A 20,000-nucleotide genomic window follows, 5' to 3' on the forward strand; every position below is an offset into this window, starting at 1 on the left:
CAATGAAATCGTACTTAATCTGGCATGAATGGCTCAAGTGAGATTCATGTCTGCAGTGCTCTTCATAGAACAGACCGTTATCATCTTGTAGCTCTGAAATGTATTGGATGAAGTCAGGGAACGATGGACGAATGCTGGCCGCATGAGCCTGTTCTGCACTGTTGGAGGAGACACATACTTAACTATAGTAGGGGTCGTTTGCATCTTATAAAAGTACTCATTTGTTTTTTCAACTTTGTCCCGATAGACAGAAATAAGTCTAACAAAACCAGACAAACAGGCTGATGGCAAAGGTCAAGTGTAGTTACAAGTTTTTGTGTTCAGATACAGAAATATACCAAAATCTGGTACAATAGCTTCAGGAGTGGTCCAGGCCAACACAACAAACAAAAACACACTAGAAACAAAAACACGACTGACTAAGATAACAAAAATAAACTACACTGACTATACTGGTATAAACAGAAATAAATTCCCACCCAAACAAAATGGCAGCGACTCCCTACCACCAGTGTGTAATTACAATATAGAGGACATTATATACTTGAGACATATATTAACCAGTAACCAAACAAATAAGGGACAAAGGGAACCATAAGGGGAGAATCCAAAGTCATACACACAAATCCAAGCAATCACAATATCAAAATGCAGCCACAACTCAAAGCATTAGCAACAATAGTCTCTTGTCTAATGAGCCATAAGATGAGCCCTTCTTCCTTTCCTCTTCCTTTTATATGGTCCTCTGCTCACTGGAACACCTGGTACACATCAGGGGGAACACTGGCGAGTGAGAGCCAATACCTGGAACACAGGGAAAACAGGTATACATAAAGGTGAACATAACACCATGAATGATTTATGTGGGAATATCAGAGCTGTTTTTGTAAGGAACACTATTTACCTTGAGACTTTCACTCAGAAAAATCATAATGCTTTTCCATGCTGTGCATGCAACCTTTGGAATTAAGCAGTAAATTATTCCATGACCTGTCATCCACAACAACGTTGGACAACTGATGATGTGAAATGTCATCAAACATCAGTTTAAAAAAAAACTTGAAGTGCCATTCTTGCTACAAAAGTCATAAATCAGCTTCTTTCTGGCACACTGTCTGTGTTCCAGTTACAGTAGAACTACCAAAATATCCCACCTCAACTAAAACTGCAGGTCCACCGGCTTTGTTGCTGATACCACCTGAGCAGCTTTGACCATGAAGAAATGGAAGCCTCTCTTGAAATTATCCTTTTTTTGAGCACCTGTCTAGATTGTTCCCATGCTGAAATTTGAAGGGAAACTTATCCTTGACATCTAAATACCCCAGAAAAAAACTAAACAATGAGAAAGACACCAGAAGTAACAACAGGTATGTATGTCTTGATGCTTTCATCATTTAATCAGACACAAAAAAAATGTATGTACAACAAAAGAGTCTCTGGCATTTATAAATTAAAGGTTACATGTAAATAATCTGTGAATGAAGTCTTTGAGGGTTGGTAATATCTCTTACTCTAAAATATGTGCTGGACTTACTGGTTTTAAACATGAGATGTGGCTCGTCAAACAATACAAGCCCTGTCACATCTGCTTCGTCAATGGAACACTCTTATGGGAAGTGAACTTTTTGGGGAAAAAAATAATTTGTAGTATATTTATATTTGCCAAAATATGACTCAAATCATTTGGACATTAACAACCAAACTTAAAATTTCATATTTTTTTTACTTTAGGAAAGTCTAAGGGATCTTTTCATCCTTGTCCACATCCTCATGCACATCACAACAACACGAGACATAGTGGCTCGATCGAAATATTTACATGCCTGAATCAACCTCAAACAGTCTACTAAATCCAGCCTGGTTATGAACAGACTAAACTTAGATCATCTAAGGCAGTGGTGCCCCATTAAGTTCCTGGTGATTTACCTCTCTGCAGACTTCAATTAGGTCATGGGGAGACTAGCAGGTCAGCTGCCATATCCTGGGCGTAAGCAGGCCGAAACTTAGGCAGAGAAACAGGCTGAACCATCAACAAAGGAAAATGGTCATGATCAAAAAATGGTAACTGGTTGGGAGAAGGAATAGGAACCGGCGCATGGGCCGAGGCCACGGACAGAATGGGAGTCAGGTCTGGGGCAGATGCTTTTATTGCTAAAGTTATGGACTTTTGTTATTAAAGTTATCGCTTTTCAATTGCAAGCCTACCTAATCTCTAATAATCTTCATGAGCCTTTTCAATCCTGTTTTTGCCCATTTCACAACACTGAAATTGCATTCATTAAAATTATTAATGATCTCTTAGTTCTGTCTCTGCCTCTCTTAGCATTCTTATTTTTCTTGAACTTAGCCGAGTTTTTGATTCAATCTGACAAATTCCTTCTTTCCCGGTCTTTCTGCCAATGGTATTACTGGCATAGCTTTCTCATTTTCTCCTATCTCAGAGGTAGGCAATATTTCAATTCTCTCCAGAAACACAATTCCCCTACCGTTCCTTTTAGTCAAGGTGTTCCCCCAGGATCTGTCCTTGGCCCTTTTCTCATCATCATTTACATGCTTAGCCTAGATCACATTATCTGATTCCACAGTCATATCTGCTATGTTGATGATATTCAGGTATACATCAGGAGTCATGCTTGTAGAGCTATGCTGCTGCTCCCACTAGGTGCTTGTACCCATGGCATAAAACAATAGTTACATTAAGATGCACTCAAACTAAACCCCAACAGGACAGAAGTCCTTCTAGTTGGCCAAATTCACAATTACACAGATCTAGATTTTGAATTATGGTGTTATGTTTAAGCATTCCCCTATTGTTTGATATCTTGGTGCTATTCTTTACTCATCACTCACCTTCGAAGTGCATATTAACTGTCCTCTAAAGATGGCTTTTTTTTCTATATACGCAACATTGCGCAACTTCATCACATGCTCAAATAAAAAGATGCAGAGGCTCAGTGGTGGGGCTTAAACTCGCAACATCTTTACAAGTCAAGTACCTTGACCAGCATTGACAGAGTGGTGTAGTAAAAAATGTCCCCAGAAGGGGACGCCAGTGGCCCACTTTTTAAATAACCTTTTAATGGAGCTGGTCCCACTTAAAACCGTTAATGATACTCACTGGCCCACTTATTTCGACACAACATTTGACACTATTTCCTGCCAACAGGACAGAGTAGCAAAAACAACCGTCAATAAGCAGCTACTTAACGTGATTGTTTAAAAAATATATGTGTTCCTTTTAAAAAATGAAATGTAACATTATTCAACGTTAATAATGGAATAAATTATAATAAACTTGGATAAGTTTTTTTATTTTTTTTTATTTCAAAATTAGTGCTGTTGCTACATATGTGTTGTGTTCGCTGTTTCCAGTTACGCTGCTGCCGAACTATGAAGGCGGACATGAGCATGCTTTCATGAGAGAAATGTGTAACCCGGAGCATAGTGGTAGAGGAAAGATTACGTAATACTGTGAGCGTGCATCTGCCGCTGCAGTCACGTACTCTGCATTCTGCTGTATGGCGCGCTTGGGTTTCATCGTTAGAGAAACTACATCCTTTAGCAGAGTTCTCGAATAGTTCGAATTATAATGCCCAGTATTGACGACAATATTGTGTATGCTGTAGAGAGAGCGTTTCATGTCAGTGCACACTGTAATATAATACTTGGTTATTCTGTGTGCTTGCTGAACCTGTTTTTGCAGGGGCATGTGCACTGGCTGCCCTGGTGGGAGAATAATAGTCTCTTGAACCTGTTTTGTCTTTTTGTCTTTTTAGCCAATGTTCAAATGAAAGCCTGAAAATGTCTATGGCACTTACAATGAACAAAAAGCCTGTAAGGCATTTTACACTGCATTAAATGAGAACGTTTTGCTCTGTGAATTTAGGCATCTCTGCTTTTGTAATATGGTTTCATAGTGGTGTGCCTGACATTTCATCAGTGTGTCATCTTTTGCATTGTACAATTTGCCGTTCACCTTGCGACTGGTGACACATATAATCTTTGTAAACAAAACAACAAACAATGGTCAAGGTAAGACTGGAGGAAGGCGTTATATGTTTGAAATACTGGCACAGAACAAAGCTCGTTTTAGACCTCACCCCTTCAATTTCAATACACACGGACTCAGAATAAAACTATTTTAAAAAAAAAATAGTCCACGGTACGTTTTGAAAAGGCAGCGTTCAAAATACAGTTGTCCAATTTAGAGAGTATCCTTACAAAAATAATAAGTTTATTTTAAAGGAATGTCATGATTTTATTTTCCTTTCTTCCCGTTTTGGTGACAAGTTGGAATTCAAAGACTGACTTATCTGACTAATGTTGGAAAGGCAAAAGAATGCAACTCGTTTTTGATCAGAAAGATTATTGTTGAATTTTGGCGATTTATTATATATTTAAAATATCAGAAATTCACAAAGTATCCGTTAAATCCATCCCACTGAGTAGAAACCCAATATCAAAGCGCGTGCTGATCCATAACCATTCTGAGCAGAGTTCACATACAATCCAAATTGCACAATCCAAATGCAATACGTTAAGAAACTCAGTAGTAACACCGAGGAACAGGGTGACTTAAGACAGTTGCTCTGCTTAGCGTTTGCGTCATGCCTCCGCTCCTCGTTCGTTAGATCTCGTCTATTCCAGAACGCCTAGGCAATTACTGACCCCGCCTATAGATAGCATTAGGTGTGTCAGTAAAATTAATCAGATTTCTCCCATCGAACGCATTTCCTAACCCTATCCATGTCTCTCACATCCAGGATGAATATAAAGGAATATTTTTGCTGTGTTTCACTCCTTGGCGTCATTCTTTTAATGTTTTATATAAAAGGGAATTGGAAGGGCAGGACTGAAGTGTACACATCTGTCAGCTCGTGGTCTCAGCCATGGGCATTTAAACCAATAAAGGGACAATATGGACCACAGTTGGACAGCGCCAACAGCAGTTTCGTCTGGACAAGCTTGCGTTACTTCTACAACCTTCTCCTGAATGGATTTAAAGGCTCTACCTGGGACACATATGAAGAGGACACAGATCTTGAGAGCAGGACATGTGAGTGGAAGATCCACACCAGCCCAATTCCCCTGAAACTGAAATACGGACAGTATGCCAGAAAGAAGTTGATTCGTGACTTATGTAACCATAACAGAACCTTGAATTTCAGTGAGCAATGGCAGGCATTTGATGAACTCTCTAATGAAGAACTGGAACACCTACTCGTAGATGACCGGCATGGGATAATCTACTGCTATGTTCCAAAAGTTGCCTGCTCCCAGTGGAAGCGTATCATGATTGTTTTGAGTGAAAGCCTTAAGGTGAATGGTGTTCCTTTTAGAAACCCTTCTCAAATTCCTAACCAGTATGTTCACAGTGGCATTATTCAGCACCTGAACAAGTACCCCAGAGACGTGATTAAAGACAAACTTAAACACTATAAAAAGTTCATTTTTGTCAGAGATCCATTTGTTAGATTGATTTCAGCCTATAGAGATAAGCTTGAAGCAGAAAATCAGGTATATTACAAGCTCCATGGAATCCCCATATTGAGGAAATTTGGCAATTGCAGTAAACCACCAGAATCTGTACATCAAGCACATGCTGCCAAAATTATTCCTTCTTTCTCCAACTTCACTGAGTACATACTGAGCTTCCCAGTCAAACTCCTAGATGAGCACTGGAAACCCATGACTCAACTGTGCCATCCGTGCCAGATCGATTATGACTTCATAGGAAAGCTGGAGAACATAGAGGAAGATGCTACTCACCTGCTCCGAGTGCTCCATGTCGATAATATCATCCAGTTCCCATCAAGTAGCAAGAAAACAAATGAAAGTTGGATAAAATCCTGGTTTTCCAGCATCACCAGTAAGTCGAGAAATAAACTCTACAAACTGTATGAGGCAGACTTCAAAATTTTTGGATATCAATACTCCAATGAAATACCAATACTCCAATAAACTACCAATAAAATATTACATATGGTTAAAGCCACTGCCCAATTTATGTGATTCACAAGAAGTGTAAATTTTAGCCTATCTGCTAGAAACATCTAAATTAGGATTAGTAATTATGATAAGACTGAGAAAGTGTATGTTCTTGAATTGGTTGTAATTGTAAATGCCTGAAGTGCAAATACTTGATCATACTTTTGGAGAGGAATTTGTGGTAACACAAGACTTGTATATTGTAGTACTGATTAATTTATAAGAATTATAAGACTGTGAGATCTGTGTTGAGGTATAATTTAATTTTGGCCATTTTACTTTTAAACTATCCTCCAATAATCCTGAATAAAATGTTATCTAAACAGAAGATGTTCTTAAATTCATAGCTCTGCTACAAATTAATACTTATACTATCATATTTAAACTTGTCACAGTGGGGCTGCCTTAGTGTCCTGTTTCCATGGTTACCCTCTAATGTGCTTTGTTTTGGTTTGTATACCCTGTGTTTTCTGTTTTAATTTGCTGGACATTGTTTCCTACAGCCCATTATTGTTATTCCTAGCATAAGGGTGTTATGTGTCCTATCCTCTATCTTCTTTGCCTGTTTTGTTGTTTTACCATGTTTAAGTCCTGATCATCATATCTGTTTCATTGCCTGGTTTTCCTGCATCACCGGTAAGTGGAGAAAAAAAACTCTACAAAATATATGAGGCAGACTTCAAACTTTTTGGATGCCAATACTCTGAAAGTCTTACATATGGTTAAAGTCATTGCTCAAGAAGTGAAACTTTTAGCCTATCTGGTAGAAACATCTATATTAGGATTAGTGCTTATGATAAGATTGGGAAAGTCTATGTTCTTGTTTTGCTTGTAATTATAAATACTTGAAATGCCAATATGTGATTTTCCTTTTGGAGAATAATTTGTGGTAGAACATGACTTGTATACTGTATTATACCTACTGATTAATTCATAGGAATTATAAGATGGTGTTGATCTGTGTTCAGGTATAATTTAATATTCAGATCCATTTACTTTTAAACTAGCCCTCTAATAAACCTGAATAAAATGTTATCTAAACAGAAAATGTTAAATTAATTTCTCTGCTACACATTAACACTTACACTATCATATTTAAACTTGTCACGTTTGCCATCTGTCTATATTTACCCTCTGACGTGCTTTGTGTTTATACCCTGTGTTATACCCTATGTTTTCTGTTTTAATTTGCTGGTCAGTGTTTCCTACAGCCCGTTAGGGTTATTCCTAAGATGTGGTGGTTTCCTTACCATCGTTGTCTTTGCCTGTTTTATTGTTTGCTCTGTTTAAGTCCCCATTGTCCTGTCTGTTTAGTTCCCTGTTTCTGTTTGCGTTGGCACGATGACTCTGGACTGTTTATAAGACTCTTAATCTGTATGTCTCCACCTGTCTATTGTCCCACATTACAAAACAGAATTGATTAAAATTAATTTTAGTTCCTCATTCCAGACCGAGTTTATATCATCTATTTTTGTAATTGTTTACCATTACAAATAGACTGCGTACTGTTGACATGCAGGCTGCCATTTACTGTTCGTTGTAATATATCTCCACAACGATCTGCATTATGAATATCTGGATTTGCAGTAGTGGTTATAAGATTGTCATGGATGGCCTCTCCCTAGTGTGTTTCTATGGTTTCCCTGACTCACGTCGTGGTTCATTTTCTCCGTTCCTGTTCTTGTTTTGGTTTTTGACGTTTTATTAGTTTCACTTGTTACTCGTTTTTACATTTTTAACAGCATTTAGCTGTTAACTTGTGTATTTAAACCGTGTGTTCTGGTGGTCTTATCATGGGTTATTGTTACATGTAGGCTGTGGTTTTCTTGCATGGGTTTTTGGTGCCGTTTCTTTGTGTCTGCCTGCTTGTATCTTTTGGATCCTCTTGGTTTTTGATATGGACCGTTACAATGAGTAAGATTCTGGATTTTCCCATAATAAACATCACTCCTTACAGCGTATGCGTCCTGCCTCTTACCTTGAGCATTACATTGCTGTAGTCCTGGTAGATATTATGTCTGTTATATATATAAAATAAGGTACAGGAGGCAGAAGGTAACTAGAATAATGAATCTATCAGGCAAGCATGCAGTAGCATCATCTCACTTATATGCATACAACTAAACTATTTTACTTTTTAGGCTAGAGACCTTGACAATTCCTGTTTAAAACTAGGGATGTGGTTATGAATATAACAATAAAGTATCCTGTTGATATACAGGCTCCAGTTTACTGTACAATGTCATATTTAGATGGTTTGTGGTTCACCTATTGTAGCCTGATAACATGGTATAATGAAGTGAGAGATAACTTTCTGTAGGCTATATTAACACCTCTAACATTATACTAGAATATTCTAAATTTTTACATAGGACATGGATAAGAGAGAGTGTAACTGCTGTGATGAATATACAAAGAAACATAAGAGTGGACTCACTTTTCATGACATTTTTAATGAATGCTTTTTGAGTTATTCCAGTTTAGAAGAAACTGGCAAAAATCTAATAAGAGGACCTGTACGCACAGAGAGAGAGAAAGGTAAACGTTCATCCACTAAACTAAGTAGAACACATTCTTTATAATGGGTGTCACTAAAACTTTGGTGAATGTACAAATATTACTTCTATTTACTCAGTAATTAGAGGCAATACTTTGCCATAAGGAAGTGTGAGAGAAGCATATAAAAAGACAACATAATGAAGCATAGGCGTGTTGAATTAATACTTCGGGGCTGATGATCTCCCAGGGGGATTCTGGGAATTGTAGTGTGTGGTGGTTCTGGAGGGCTGCATGAGAGTAGCCCCCCCACCAAAACAAGGTGGGCCAGCCAAGGCATGAAGACACCCACACCTCCTGGAAGGACTGCCCAGACTCCCTTGGGCCTCTTGGCATGAACTACAGCAGGGAACCTGAACTCACAGGCGTAAGCATGGAAGGAATGCAAAACCCGGAATCTAGGGGGAAGATCCAGCTGATATGTCACATCACTGAGTTTTCTTTAGCACTGAAAGGGCCTATATATTTGGGTTTCAGCTTATTGCTTCCCTTAGTATTATGGAAATCACCAGTGGACTCTGTCAACAAACTCTGTCTCCCCTGATGATCTTCCCAGAGAATTCTGGGAACTGTAGTGTGTGGTACTCCAAAGGCCTGCATGACAGCCACACATTACCTCATTCATAAGTAGCCTGTTTTCATTTAATTTTACTAATTTAGATTTTCTCATTTGGTAGGTACTCTTATCCAGAGCAACTTAAATATATTTATCAATATTTGTCATTTCTGACCAAGGGACCACTGCTGTCAGGGGGGTAGATCATTTTCAACCTAATGCAGGGCTGTGGGTGCCGAGCTGGTTCTGGTTTTATCATGCACAGCAATGATGTAGGGGTTTTACATTTGCCCATGTTACGGAGCTGTTAGTTATCCACCAACAGAAAATACCAGCCAAAGGCAGTCCTGTGGTCAGTAACTGAGCACTGTAGAAGGACGGATAACACCAACTATACATGACACCTGATGGGCTAGATTCCTCCATTTACACACTTCCAGAGTGTAGGCATTTCCATAATTTCCCCTATGATAAATAATGGTCTATGTATCTAAAAAATGGTTGGTGACTGTACAATATGGAAGTGTATTGTAAACAGACCTCACTAAAAACCTTTTTCTTCAGTCACAGAAAAAGCTTCAGCCTAATGCAGATCAAGGTGAGAGACACAGCATGGGACAGAAGAGACAGTATTTTAGGACAGGATCATCTTTCACTGAGCAATATGACAACTCCTGTATAAAAATGGATCTAAAGGGATGGGAGAATCCTGTGTAGCATGCACATGTATGAAAGTTTTTTACAATTACATCAGTAAATAAGCACCTCCTTAAAAGTGAAACTTTTGATTAATTATTAACAGTTTAACAATGACCAATATTTTCATTCTGTGTTGTGACACTGGCCTATGCTGTCTCTGTGTTGAGGATGATGCACTTAATTTGTAATTTGTTGTGTTATTTTAGCCCAGTGTGGTTTATGCTTTGGTCTCCCACAACCATTGTTTTGCACTGTTCACTTTGTGACAGGACAGTTTTCACTTGCGTTCCATGTGCACACAAAGCCTGGATCAAAACAGAATCTTGCACGCACAAACACACACAAGCACACAGACATATATTTTATACAACAGTGTGCATACACTCACATCTCCATCTCATTAGCAACTACTGGCCTTTGAGTTGGCCTCAGAGGTTTACAATGATGAAATAATTGCACAGTTCAGCATTACCCCAAGCGCTCAGAGGTTTATGAAACCAACATCTACAAACAGGCTTACCATCTAGCACAAACAGCTACAGTAAAAATATTACCCATAATGTTTAGAAAAACCAGTGAGCCAACCAACACAATGGGCAACTTTGCAAGCTGAACTCCAGTTCATATTTGCTACTATGCAAATGTTATACTCACCACACACCTGTAGCACTTTTAGCAAGCTATTAGTAACTTCCATTTTTTCTAAAATTTACAAACCACATAATTATGGATAGACTTGTAAATGATTGGAAGTTCATGATGAAATAAGATGTTATAAGCATATTTCATTTATTCCTGGGTGTTGTAGCTGTGCTGACCTCCTGGGTATAGCATCATTGCTTGATCCTTGGTTCAAGATATGCTACCTTAAAGATGCCAAAGTTGATGCCATAAAAGCAAGAGCTGTCGTACAAGAAAGATGGAGCAACTTGGAAGCTGATAGCAATTTGAAATCCATTCCAGGATCACACACCAGCTAAAAAGCAGTGGGAGGCTCTTTCAAGAATCCACATTCAGTCACAGCAACTGACCTCACAGAACAGGAAGTTGCTGAAGTTGAACTGAAGCTGAACTGAATAATTACTTGTTAGCTCCTGATGCAGACAGTGAGACAAATCATTTGGCATGGTGGAAGATTCACTCAACAACATTTCCAAAAGAGAGCCTCTTAGCTAAGTGTTACCTCTGTATACCTGCTATAGGTTCTCCATCAGAATGTGTTTTTAGCACAGGAGGCAACACTGTGGCATACAAGAGTGTGTACAAAGTCCAAGGCTGTGGACAGATTAGACTTCCTGGCAAAAAACTTGTAGCATAAGAGCTGAGTGTAGAGTACAAGAATCTACAATATATAGATCTTTGTTTTTTCACTGACTTACACCTAGTAGAAAATAAAATACGATATTTATAAGCATGCTAGTTTTCCCACTGTTACAAGCCTTCTGATGGGTTAAATGCAACATGTTAACTGTTCAGAACTTTGTATTGAGTGTTTAATTTTTTATCTTATTAATAATTTATCTTGTTACTTTTTCTTCCTTAAATGCTTGAGACATTTATGCCTTAATAATGTTTTCATGACTCATGACACAGAGAACAGATTTTTATGGTAAGAAAATTGTCAGTTTTTTTATTATCTGGCCAGGGTAATCAAAATGTAAATGTGCACATTTTTCATTGTGGATTTGAATAATTTGCATACTCTGTGCATGTATATTATGTTATAATAATAAATAATAAATATGTAAATGGTAAAGCATTTGATGTATTCAGGCTGCTTTTTTTTAGGATATTCTTTAAAATCTGTGATAGTGTTGCAAAATTTTATATTGTGATAATTATTGAGATAAATCAATACAGAAAAATGTATTGTGATAACACTTTTGACCAGATCACCCAGAGCTAGTCTGAAGTGTTTTCTTTCTTTCTCTGAGAACTTTACAATCTTGAGCCATCTTTTAAGGATGTTCTCCCTTTAGCCATTCAAAGTGTACTTTTGGTGACAGGTTAATAGAATGAGAACAGACCCATCAAAGCTTGAAACTAAAATTAATAGAAAGGCATGTAGTAGTGGAAAGGCAAATAGTGGAAGTGGCTGATATGGCAAAATCCTAACAAAGACTGGAAAAGGCTGAAATGAAAGACACCGCTTTGGCACTAATCAAAGATTAGTTCAAAGACGTCCTTGAGAAAACCCAGCATATAACTGCGGGATGTAAGATGCTAACAGACAGGCCGTACATAGAATGCCATAAGAAAGTGACTCGCATAGTATACTGAAGCATCTGTGCCAAGTATGGGTTGGACATTCCAAGGTCAAAATCTGATACACTCCCAAAGGTGATGGAGAATGACATTGCTAAGTTCATGTGGGACTTTCAGATACAGACAGATAAGGTGGTAATCACTAACCAAAACCCAAAATCTAATTGTTACAAAACAAAGGCTAGAGGACATAAGACATAAGAGAAGTAAAACTAAGCCAAAGCGACAAATCAAGAAACACAGTGAAGCATGAAAGTAACCAAAATAACCGACAACATAGAAAACAACACACAGGGCACACAGGGCTTAAATACACAAACTAATAAGGCGACAACAAGACACTAGTGAAACCAATAATAGTTGGAGATCTAAACAATGGAATGGAATCAAACATGGAATCATAATCAAGAAAATCATACAGGTAGCGTCGCTGTGGGAACCGCAACACCAGGGAGGGGCAAACGTGAGGGAACCCCCACCTTAACGTGCATGCAGGATGAGGCATGGAGAGGAAGAGACCGGGGTGTAGGGGTTTCTCCTACTAATCCTTTACAATACAAAAGAGTACTATGCATCAATTATTAATCATTCTCATTAAATCAGTCTCATATAGTCAAATCAAATCAGAATCACAGTCTTTAAATTTTAACTAAAGAGAGTAACTTTCATGATTTGATCCCTGAAGGATATAAATAACAATTATTTCTTTGATGACGCTGGCAACAACCACAATCTGAATGATATCAAGACAATTAATTTATCAACACAACTACTCTAAATCACAAACAGCATCAACAATCAGTATATTTACAGTGAAACAATATAAATGTTACACTCACAATCTTGAGTCAGGAACGACACTTAATAGAGGATGATGCATGGTTTATTCTTGGCATACGCCATAGTGCATAATCTGTAATGAGTACGGAAACCAAATAATATATCTTGTAATCTCATCAGAATGCAATGTTTGCAACAGTGCATAATCTGTTCTGCCTCAGGTTAATCAATATTTACTTTGTAGACACAGCTGGAGAGTATGTCACACAATCATCCATTTAAAAAAGAACATTGCACCATTAATAATAATTCAACAGTACAAAAGAATACAAAAATAAAAAATTACAGCTCCTGTCGGCAGTACATAAAAATCAGTCTGGTATGACTGCATGGTATTGCATCAGCAAATTAGCCAACTCTTAGTGGCCTTGCTTGGTAATTTGTGCCTGCAAATACAAACTCAACTTATACTGATGTTTCATGTTATTCAGGTTTGAAAGAAAAATAAACAATGAGCTGTAATGAGTATGGCAACTACAAAATATATCTGAACTTGTAGTCTCGTCAGCATGCAGTCTCTGCCAACATGAAATAGGCTAATATTAGTGAAAACTAGCATTGAAAAACTTTGGTTATAAAATGACTGAGTGTGTCCATATATAACTGTAATTTTGTGTGTGTGGGTATTTATAAATCTGACATTCAATATAAAAGTTATTGTCACTTCAGTTTCTCATTAAGTCATTTTGTCAATGTTTACTGAATTCAGCAAAGGGAGCAATACTCAATTGCAACAGTGCATAACCTGTACTGCCATGAGTATCCCAGAATACTCTAATTTTGATAGAGCTGCAAAAGATGGTGCAAGATAGGTGGTGCCAAACTCATTTAACAGGAATTTCACTACATAACTGTTTTTACCCCCATTACATACACCCCCTGAAATTCTGCTAAAATATGGAACCAAGTGAAAAATAAATCAAAACAAACAAACAAAAATCTTTCAAAAAGTTGACCCAGAGTGATATACATGTATGTCAATATCAGAAATACTCCTCCAAAACCTAATAATGACTGAAACAGCATGTGAGTTCTTGTGCTCAGTACAAAATACTTTCTCTGGCCTAACTCTGACAATAGGTGGAGTGTCATCACAAGCAAGGGAATGTGTAACAGGAATGTGTGTGGCACTACATCCTGGAACTTGATCTGTGTTGATGTCAACATGTATGCCGGTTCCAGTTACAGAGTCAACAGAACTGTTATTCAGCTCTGAGTGCAAGTCACTTCTCGTGACATTACCAACATTAACAGTGTCCTTGTCCCTCAGTTGACTGTATGAGCTAGGCCATAGTACGGGAATAAGAGTCTTCCTTATCGTGCAGTATGTCAGATTCTGAAGTACTCCCACATGTTGCATCACCAGTCTGAGACACCTCAGACAACACCTGGTTTCCATACTGTTCATCTGATGTCAAGAAATCAACAGGGAGATTCATTCCTATGCACAACTATATCTCTACCTGTACAGATATCGCTGATGCAATACACATTGATATTGGACCTTATTGATACAAAATCATATGTAGTAGAATCCCACTTGTCAGCAAATTTTCCTCTTCCCTTTTTCACCAGTTGGCCAATAATACTCTGTTGTCACAGCCAGTGGCAAACATTTGACCTTGCGGTTATAAAGCCCAGCATGATGAGCCTGCTTTCCAAGGATATGCTTCTGAGCAATTTGGGAAGTCTCAATCAGATCCTTCTTAAGTGACTGGTAATTCTCAAGGACATGATGGAACATAACATCGACAGGCATACATGGGACTCGCCCAAACATCAAGTAGAGAGGTGCTTAGCCTGTGGTCTCATGCACTGTTCAATTGTAAGTGAAAGTCAGCATCTGTAGAATCTTAAGCCATTGAGACTTTGACTTTGGAAATAGAGCCCTAATCATACTCTCTAGAGTTCTGTTGAAACATTCAGCAATCCCATTGCCCATGGGGTGATATGTAGTTGTGTGGGATTTATGCACACCTGCCATGTCTATCAGATCATTGATGAGCCTGCTTTTGAAATAGCCCCTTGGTTTGAATGGATTCTTTTGGGGAATCCATAAATACAGAAAAAGTATTTCCATAAGCACTGTGCAACTTACTTGCCTGATTGGTTTCTAAAAGGAAAGGCATGCACCATCTTGGAAAAATGGTCAGTGACAACAAGGACATCAATGTTCTTTTTATTACTCAACTCCACAGACCAATAGTCAATGCACACCAGCTCCATAGGCTCAGAGGCGTGGATGTTCTCCAGAGGGGCACAATCGTTCGGCTCAGGGGTCTTCTCTAAAATGCGTCTTTGACAGTGCTTCACATAATTCATGAGGTCTCTACTCATGCCGGTCCAAAGAATCTCTCGCAGGCCAAAGAAAGGGTTCTCGTACATCCCTGATGACAAACTGCATATACACCATGAAGAACTTGTTTTTTCAGGGACCTTGGTATGACAAACTAAAAGACTTTCATGTCTAAGAGATGATCTCTCTTTATTCTGTACAATATTTAATTCCTGATCTTAAATTTTTTTTTTCCAATGCTTGAAGAGCCTCTGTACATAAGCAGGTTCTGACTCTCTCTCACATCAAGTTGATTTATGTTGCTGCACATAGTATAAAGCTCTGCTAACTGTAGCATCTTGTTCCTGCAGAACCAACAGTCAACTGTTCGGGTTGACAATAGATGGATCCCCCTGTGGAAACTGCAGTGACGTTCGACTCAGATAGGACAGCTGGGAAACACCATCACTGCATTAAACATTCAGGACTGCAGACACCTCTTCAGCACTGATAGATCCGCCAATAGGCTGAAGGGAATCAGGCTCAGAACCAGGATCATTCACAGTGCTTTTGACCTCTTGGCAATAAGCAGTAAAGTGAAAAACATCTTGTACTGTACCTTCTTGTAACTCCAGGAACCAGGACTGGAGATCCTACGAGACAAGCAACAGACTCAGGGGACCTAAATAGGGAACTGGGAGACAAAGCAGATGACAGGACAGGATGCTGGAACATGTGGGACTGGACAGGAAGCTGGACCATGGAGGACTGAACAGGACGCTGCAGAACAAAATGGATTAGGGACTGAACTAACAACATACGAACTGGAACAAAGACAGATACAGGTACAGGAATAGACACATTTAGGGGTACTGGGACAGAAACAGATACAGATAGGAACAGAAACAGGCACAAAAACAGGAACAGGGACAGAAACAACAGACATGAACACAGTGCCAGAAATTGGTGACGGGAAGAACACTGCGGCTGTAGTAGGGGCTGGTACAGCTGCCTCAGGGAGCAGAGGACTTACAGTGTATGTACAAGGTGTAGACATAGGAGTCATAGGGGTCTGAGAGGCCGACAGAGAGACCTCAGGAGTCACTGGGGTCTGGGAGGCTGACAGAGAGGCCTCTAAATTCAATGGCCAGCTGTGAGGCATGGCCACAGGAATCATAGGAGCTAAAGGGGTGCTGCGGGATGCAGTCACTAGTAGTACTAGCTGTGAGGCACGGTCACTGGAGGCACTAGAGAGCTGCAAGTCGCAGCCACTGGCGCAGACTTTGCACAAGGCACGGGGATGGTCTTGGCCTGTGGCATGCGAACCGGAACTGGTATGGTGATGTTTTCCACACCGGAAACAAGAACTGGCAGAGGGTCTGGAAGTGCAGCAACTACTGGTGGCTGGCCCAGAGGCGCAGCTGCTGCAGACAGTGGGTCTGGAGGTGCTGCTGCTGCTGGAGACAAGTCTGGAAGCACAGCGACGATCAGTGGCAGGTCCAGAGGTGCAGCTGCTGCTAGCAATGGATCCAGCAGGTCCAAATGCACATGGGACATGGCCTGAGCATTCATAAGTGTGCCTGACATAGCCTGAGTGTCCGCGAGCATCCACAAGCACACATGTTGTGGCCTGAGCATTGACGAGCGCACCTGACACAGTTTGAGCATCCACAAGCACACAGGCAGGGGCTTCCTCAAGAAGCCCAATGAGGTCCTCCTGCTGCATCCTTAGGCTGGTCATTTATTATGTCACAGAATCAAGATGTGAAATGCAGAACACAAGTGTTAGAAGGAAATTTACATTTATGGCATTTAGCTGATGCTTTTATCCAAAGCAACTTACAATTATGACTGAACAGAACTTGAGGGTTACGGGTCTTGCTCAGGGGTCCAATAGCAGCAACTTGGCAGTGGCGGAGCTCAAACCAGCAACCTTCCAATCACAAGTCAAGTACCTTAACCACTGAGCTACCACTGCCCACATTAATTTATTAATGGAAACAGAACAACATGGAGAACTACTGAAACAAACACTAGAAACTGGGAACAAAGTGGCAAATCCAGAATCTTAAAGTAACAAAACAAAAGCTAGAGGACATAAGACATAGGAGATGTGAAACTAAAAGATGAAATCACAAGCCAAATTGATGAATACACATAGAATACATAGAATACACATAGCAAAGCATAAAAGGAACCAAAATAACCAACAACATAGGAAACAATAAATAGGGCTTAAATACAGAAACTAATAAGGAAAACTAATAAAGACAGGTGAAACCAATAACAGATGGAGAACTAAATGGGAGGGGTGAAGAAAACTAAAACCAAATGAAGGAAGCATATGGAAACAAAACCAAGAAAAAAACAAGACAGGTAGTGTCGCTGTGGGAACCGTGATGCCAGGATGGGGCTAATGTGACACACTCACTCTTTGACATCTGCTGTTGTAATACTCAGTGGTACCTATTCTGAAAAATTGCGGTGTATCATTTTCAACAAGTGATGATTCATTCTCCCATATGCCCTTTCATGATTGCTCCATTTCTGCTCTGGGTGGATTCATCAATTCTTTTGCTTCTTTCTTCATATAGTTTGATAAAGGTTGGAACACTTACCATACAGGACTCCAGCACAGTCAGTTAGCTGAATTCTGAGTATAATAGTAGTCCCAGAAGTGGTATTTATACGTATAATTGACAGTAAAATGTATGGCAGCATATTCAGCACTGCTTCAGAGCAATATGTACTTAAGAGAGTGATCAGTCATATAGGACAGAACATATTAAAGCCTGTGTTCAAATGATGTTTTATTAACTCCACAAGGGGGCAACTCTGCCCATGCCACCCATTTTCTTCTTTGGCTAAAACTCAAGGGAATGAGTCACTGCAAGACACATCTTGGCAGAGCTTCCACACTGATGCAGTTTATTAGTGAGGATGTGTCACCATTCAGAGGGTCACTCCACACTGCTGGCTTATTATATCAACTAATGAGCAAGAAGGAGAGAGAGAGAGAGAGAGAGAGAGAGAGAGAGAGAGAGAGAGAGAGAGAGAGAGAGAGAGAGAAAGAGAGAGAGAGCTTATATGCATATATTTGTGATATTTTTGTGCAAATTTGTATTTTGTATTTTCAAGTATCTTCTCTTCTGATTTACACTCCTAAAACACATAAACAAACAAAACCTTTTTCTGTTTCAAATTAAGATGTGTGGCCTTTCTTATATTTTACAGTACTCCAACATTATGTCAGCTGCCAGTCACCACCGCATCTTTCCCCCACCCTTACTATGTCCTATTTTTACATGCAATCTGCTAGTCTAACATGGCTGGGAAAAAGAGGAAATGTGGAAGAATTTCCATGTCACAAAGATTCTCAGTTTCTATGACTACTGTCGCCAAGCAACGATCAGTCTATATACAGTCCACCATCTCCTTTGATTAAAGAACACAAAACAGGGCAGTCATTCTCTGAGCCTCTGTTTCCCACTGGGGCTCTCTTGAGCTTGCCTGACCATATGTAGCTAACTACATATAGTAGGCGTACTGAACCTGGTTCACTCAGAGTAAATTGACGGAAGGTTCACAATAAGAAAGCTCTATTGCTCTCATCTCTGGCAATAGCCTACACAGGGTGAAAAACATTTTCTAAAAACCAAATGAGGCTTGAGTGTTTGCACACATTTGTGCTGGACACAAAAATGCAAGACGCTGGACACCAAGAAGCAAGAAATGGAAGAGGGGTTGTTTGTCTCTAATCAATGGTAGTGTACTTGTAGTTTTTTTAATAATGCCTCCTGATCACCAAAACGGCAACCTCACTGCCCAGAAAAGGAACTCTGTGTAGCACTATTAGCCATATACCATACTGATAGGACTTTTTGTAAGAGGAACGTGGTTTACGAGAAGTATATACCACATCAAGTGTGCGAGAAACACATTCTATAGCACAGTGGTTAATGTGCAGTGAAGACATTCCTCTAGCTCACCACCTGTCTCTGTCACTAATCTGGCAGGGCTAAGGCTTTCCTACACGGCCTCAAACACGTGTTCTCTGTCTATTTTGGAACTATTCTTGGACTGTCAAACCAGCTACATGTGGAAGAATATGCCAAGCACTCAAGTCTACTACGAACATGCCTCAAAGGCTGTTGCATCATCTGACAATGGGAAAGGGGGGCCCGAACTCTGAAGCTGAGGCTCAGACCTGCACATCATCAATAGTGGTGATTGAACTCTTTGGAGAATTGCTTTCAACTGTCGCTTAGGCCAAGTTTGTAAAATGCAGTCCCTAAAGATATCATGGCAACCAGATGGTGAGTTCAGAAGGCTCTGAGTGAGAGAGAAACTGTCTCTTGACTAATGGGCACTTCCCAAAGCAACAGATGCCATCTTTGACATGAGGTAGGTCAGCTATGTAAACACACAAGTCAGTATGCTGAGTGTACAGCAATAAATGTAAGTGTAATGGTGAGCGGTAAGGAGGTGGATGCATGTGCGGAGAAGAGATTTATTCAAGGCAAATCCAGAATCAGAGTCATAGTTGTAGTCCAGGGTCATAGTACCAATACGGAGAGTCTGAGAATACATGATAAATAAAACAAACACACAGAGGCAAACAGGGGAAGCAGGCTATAACAAAGACTAGGAAAAACTCAGGGCTAAGAAACACAAAGGCCAGGATACACAGAGTACAAACCAACACAATCATACAAACACATTCAATGAACAGCCAATAACACAAGGATCAAGACAGGGTTTAAATGCATGAACAAAATGAGGGACAGGTGTTGAAAATCAAACGAGGGGAGGAGAAAATGA

At 39.5% G+C, this 20,000-nt stretch overlaps 2 protein-coding genes and 1 long non-coding RNA gene across 6 annotated transcripts in view; 1 reads left to right on the forward strand and 2 right to left on the reverse strand.

Moving 5' to 3' along the window:
• The window catches only part of LOC145649875 (uncharacterized), an 8,271-nt gene extending 334 nt beyond the window's left edge, over positions 1-7,937 (reverse strand). Inside the window, exons 1-3 of one of the 2 annotated variants that reach the window (XR_014116636.1) lie at positions 7,239-7,937; positions 5,770-5,781; positions 1-804 (exon numbers count right to left, since the gene is read on the reverse strand). The exon at positions 1-804 is cut by the window's left edge and continues 334 nt beyond it. This is a non-coding gene — a long non-coding RNA (uncharacterized LOC145649875). Of the gene's footprint in view, positions 805-5,769; positions 5,896-7,238 lie in introns of both variants that reach the window. The other variant, XR_014116634.1, reaches the window with a different exon arrangement.
• Positions 4,033-15,687, forward strand: LOC113587406 (carbohydrate sulfotransferase 12-like). 3 transcript variants are annotated; one of them, XM_081695564.1, is made up of 3 exons: positions 4,033-6,624; positions 9,665-9,826; positions 10,608-11,548. In XM_081695564.1, exon 1 carries the CDS (start codon positions 4,747-4,749, stop codon positions 5,959-5,961), a length of 1,215 nt encoding a protein of 404 aa, XP_081551690.1. In that variant the 5' UTR covers positions 4,033-4,746; the 3' UTR covers positions 5,962-6,624; positions 9,665-9,826; positions 10,608-11,548. The 3 variants fall into 3 exon arrangements, with proteins under 3 accessions (XP_081551690.1, XP_081551691.1, XP_081551692.1); XM_081695565.1 differs by lacking the exons at positions 9,665-9,826; positions 10,608-11,548 and adding an exon at positions 15,551-15,687; XM_081695566.1 differs by lacking the exon at positions 9,665-9,826.
• A 3,908-nt stretch (positions 15,688-19,595) lies between these two features.
• The window catches only part of LOC113587410 (GTP-binding protein REM 2-like), a 16,973-nt gene continuing 16,568 nt past the window's right edge, over positions 19,596-20,000 (reverse strand). The window contains exon 5 of the mRNA XM_027026064.3: positions 19,596-20,000. This exon is cut by the window's right edge and continues 1,600 nt beyond it. The gene's annotated coding sequence lies outside the window, so the exon portion shown is untranslated.

Source organism: Electrophorus electricus, chromosome 2 (genome assembly GCF_041902795.1).
Source record: "Electrophorus electricus isolate QZ-2024a chromosome 2, ASM4190279v1, whole genome shotgun sequence".
Taxonomy (NCBI): Eukaryota; Metazoa; Chordata; class Actinopteri; order Gymnotiformes; family Gymnotidae; genus Electrophorus; species Electrophorus electricus.

Coding starts and splice junctions, on each gene's coding strand:
- LOC113587406 (XM_081695565.1), top strand. CDS start 4,747: ATGTCTCTCACATCCAGGATGAATATAAAGGAATATTTTTGCTGTGTT.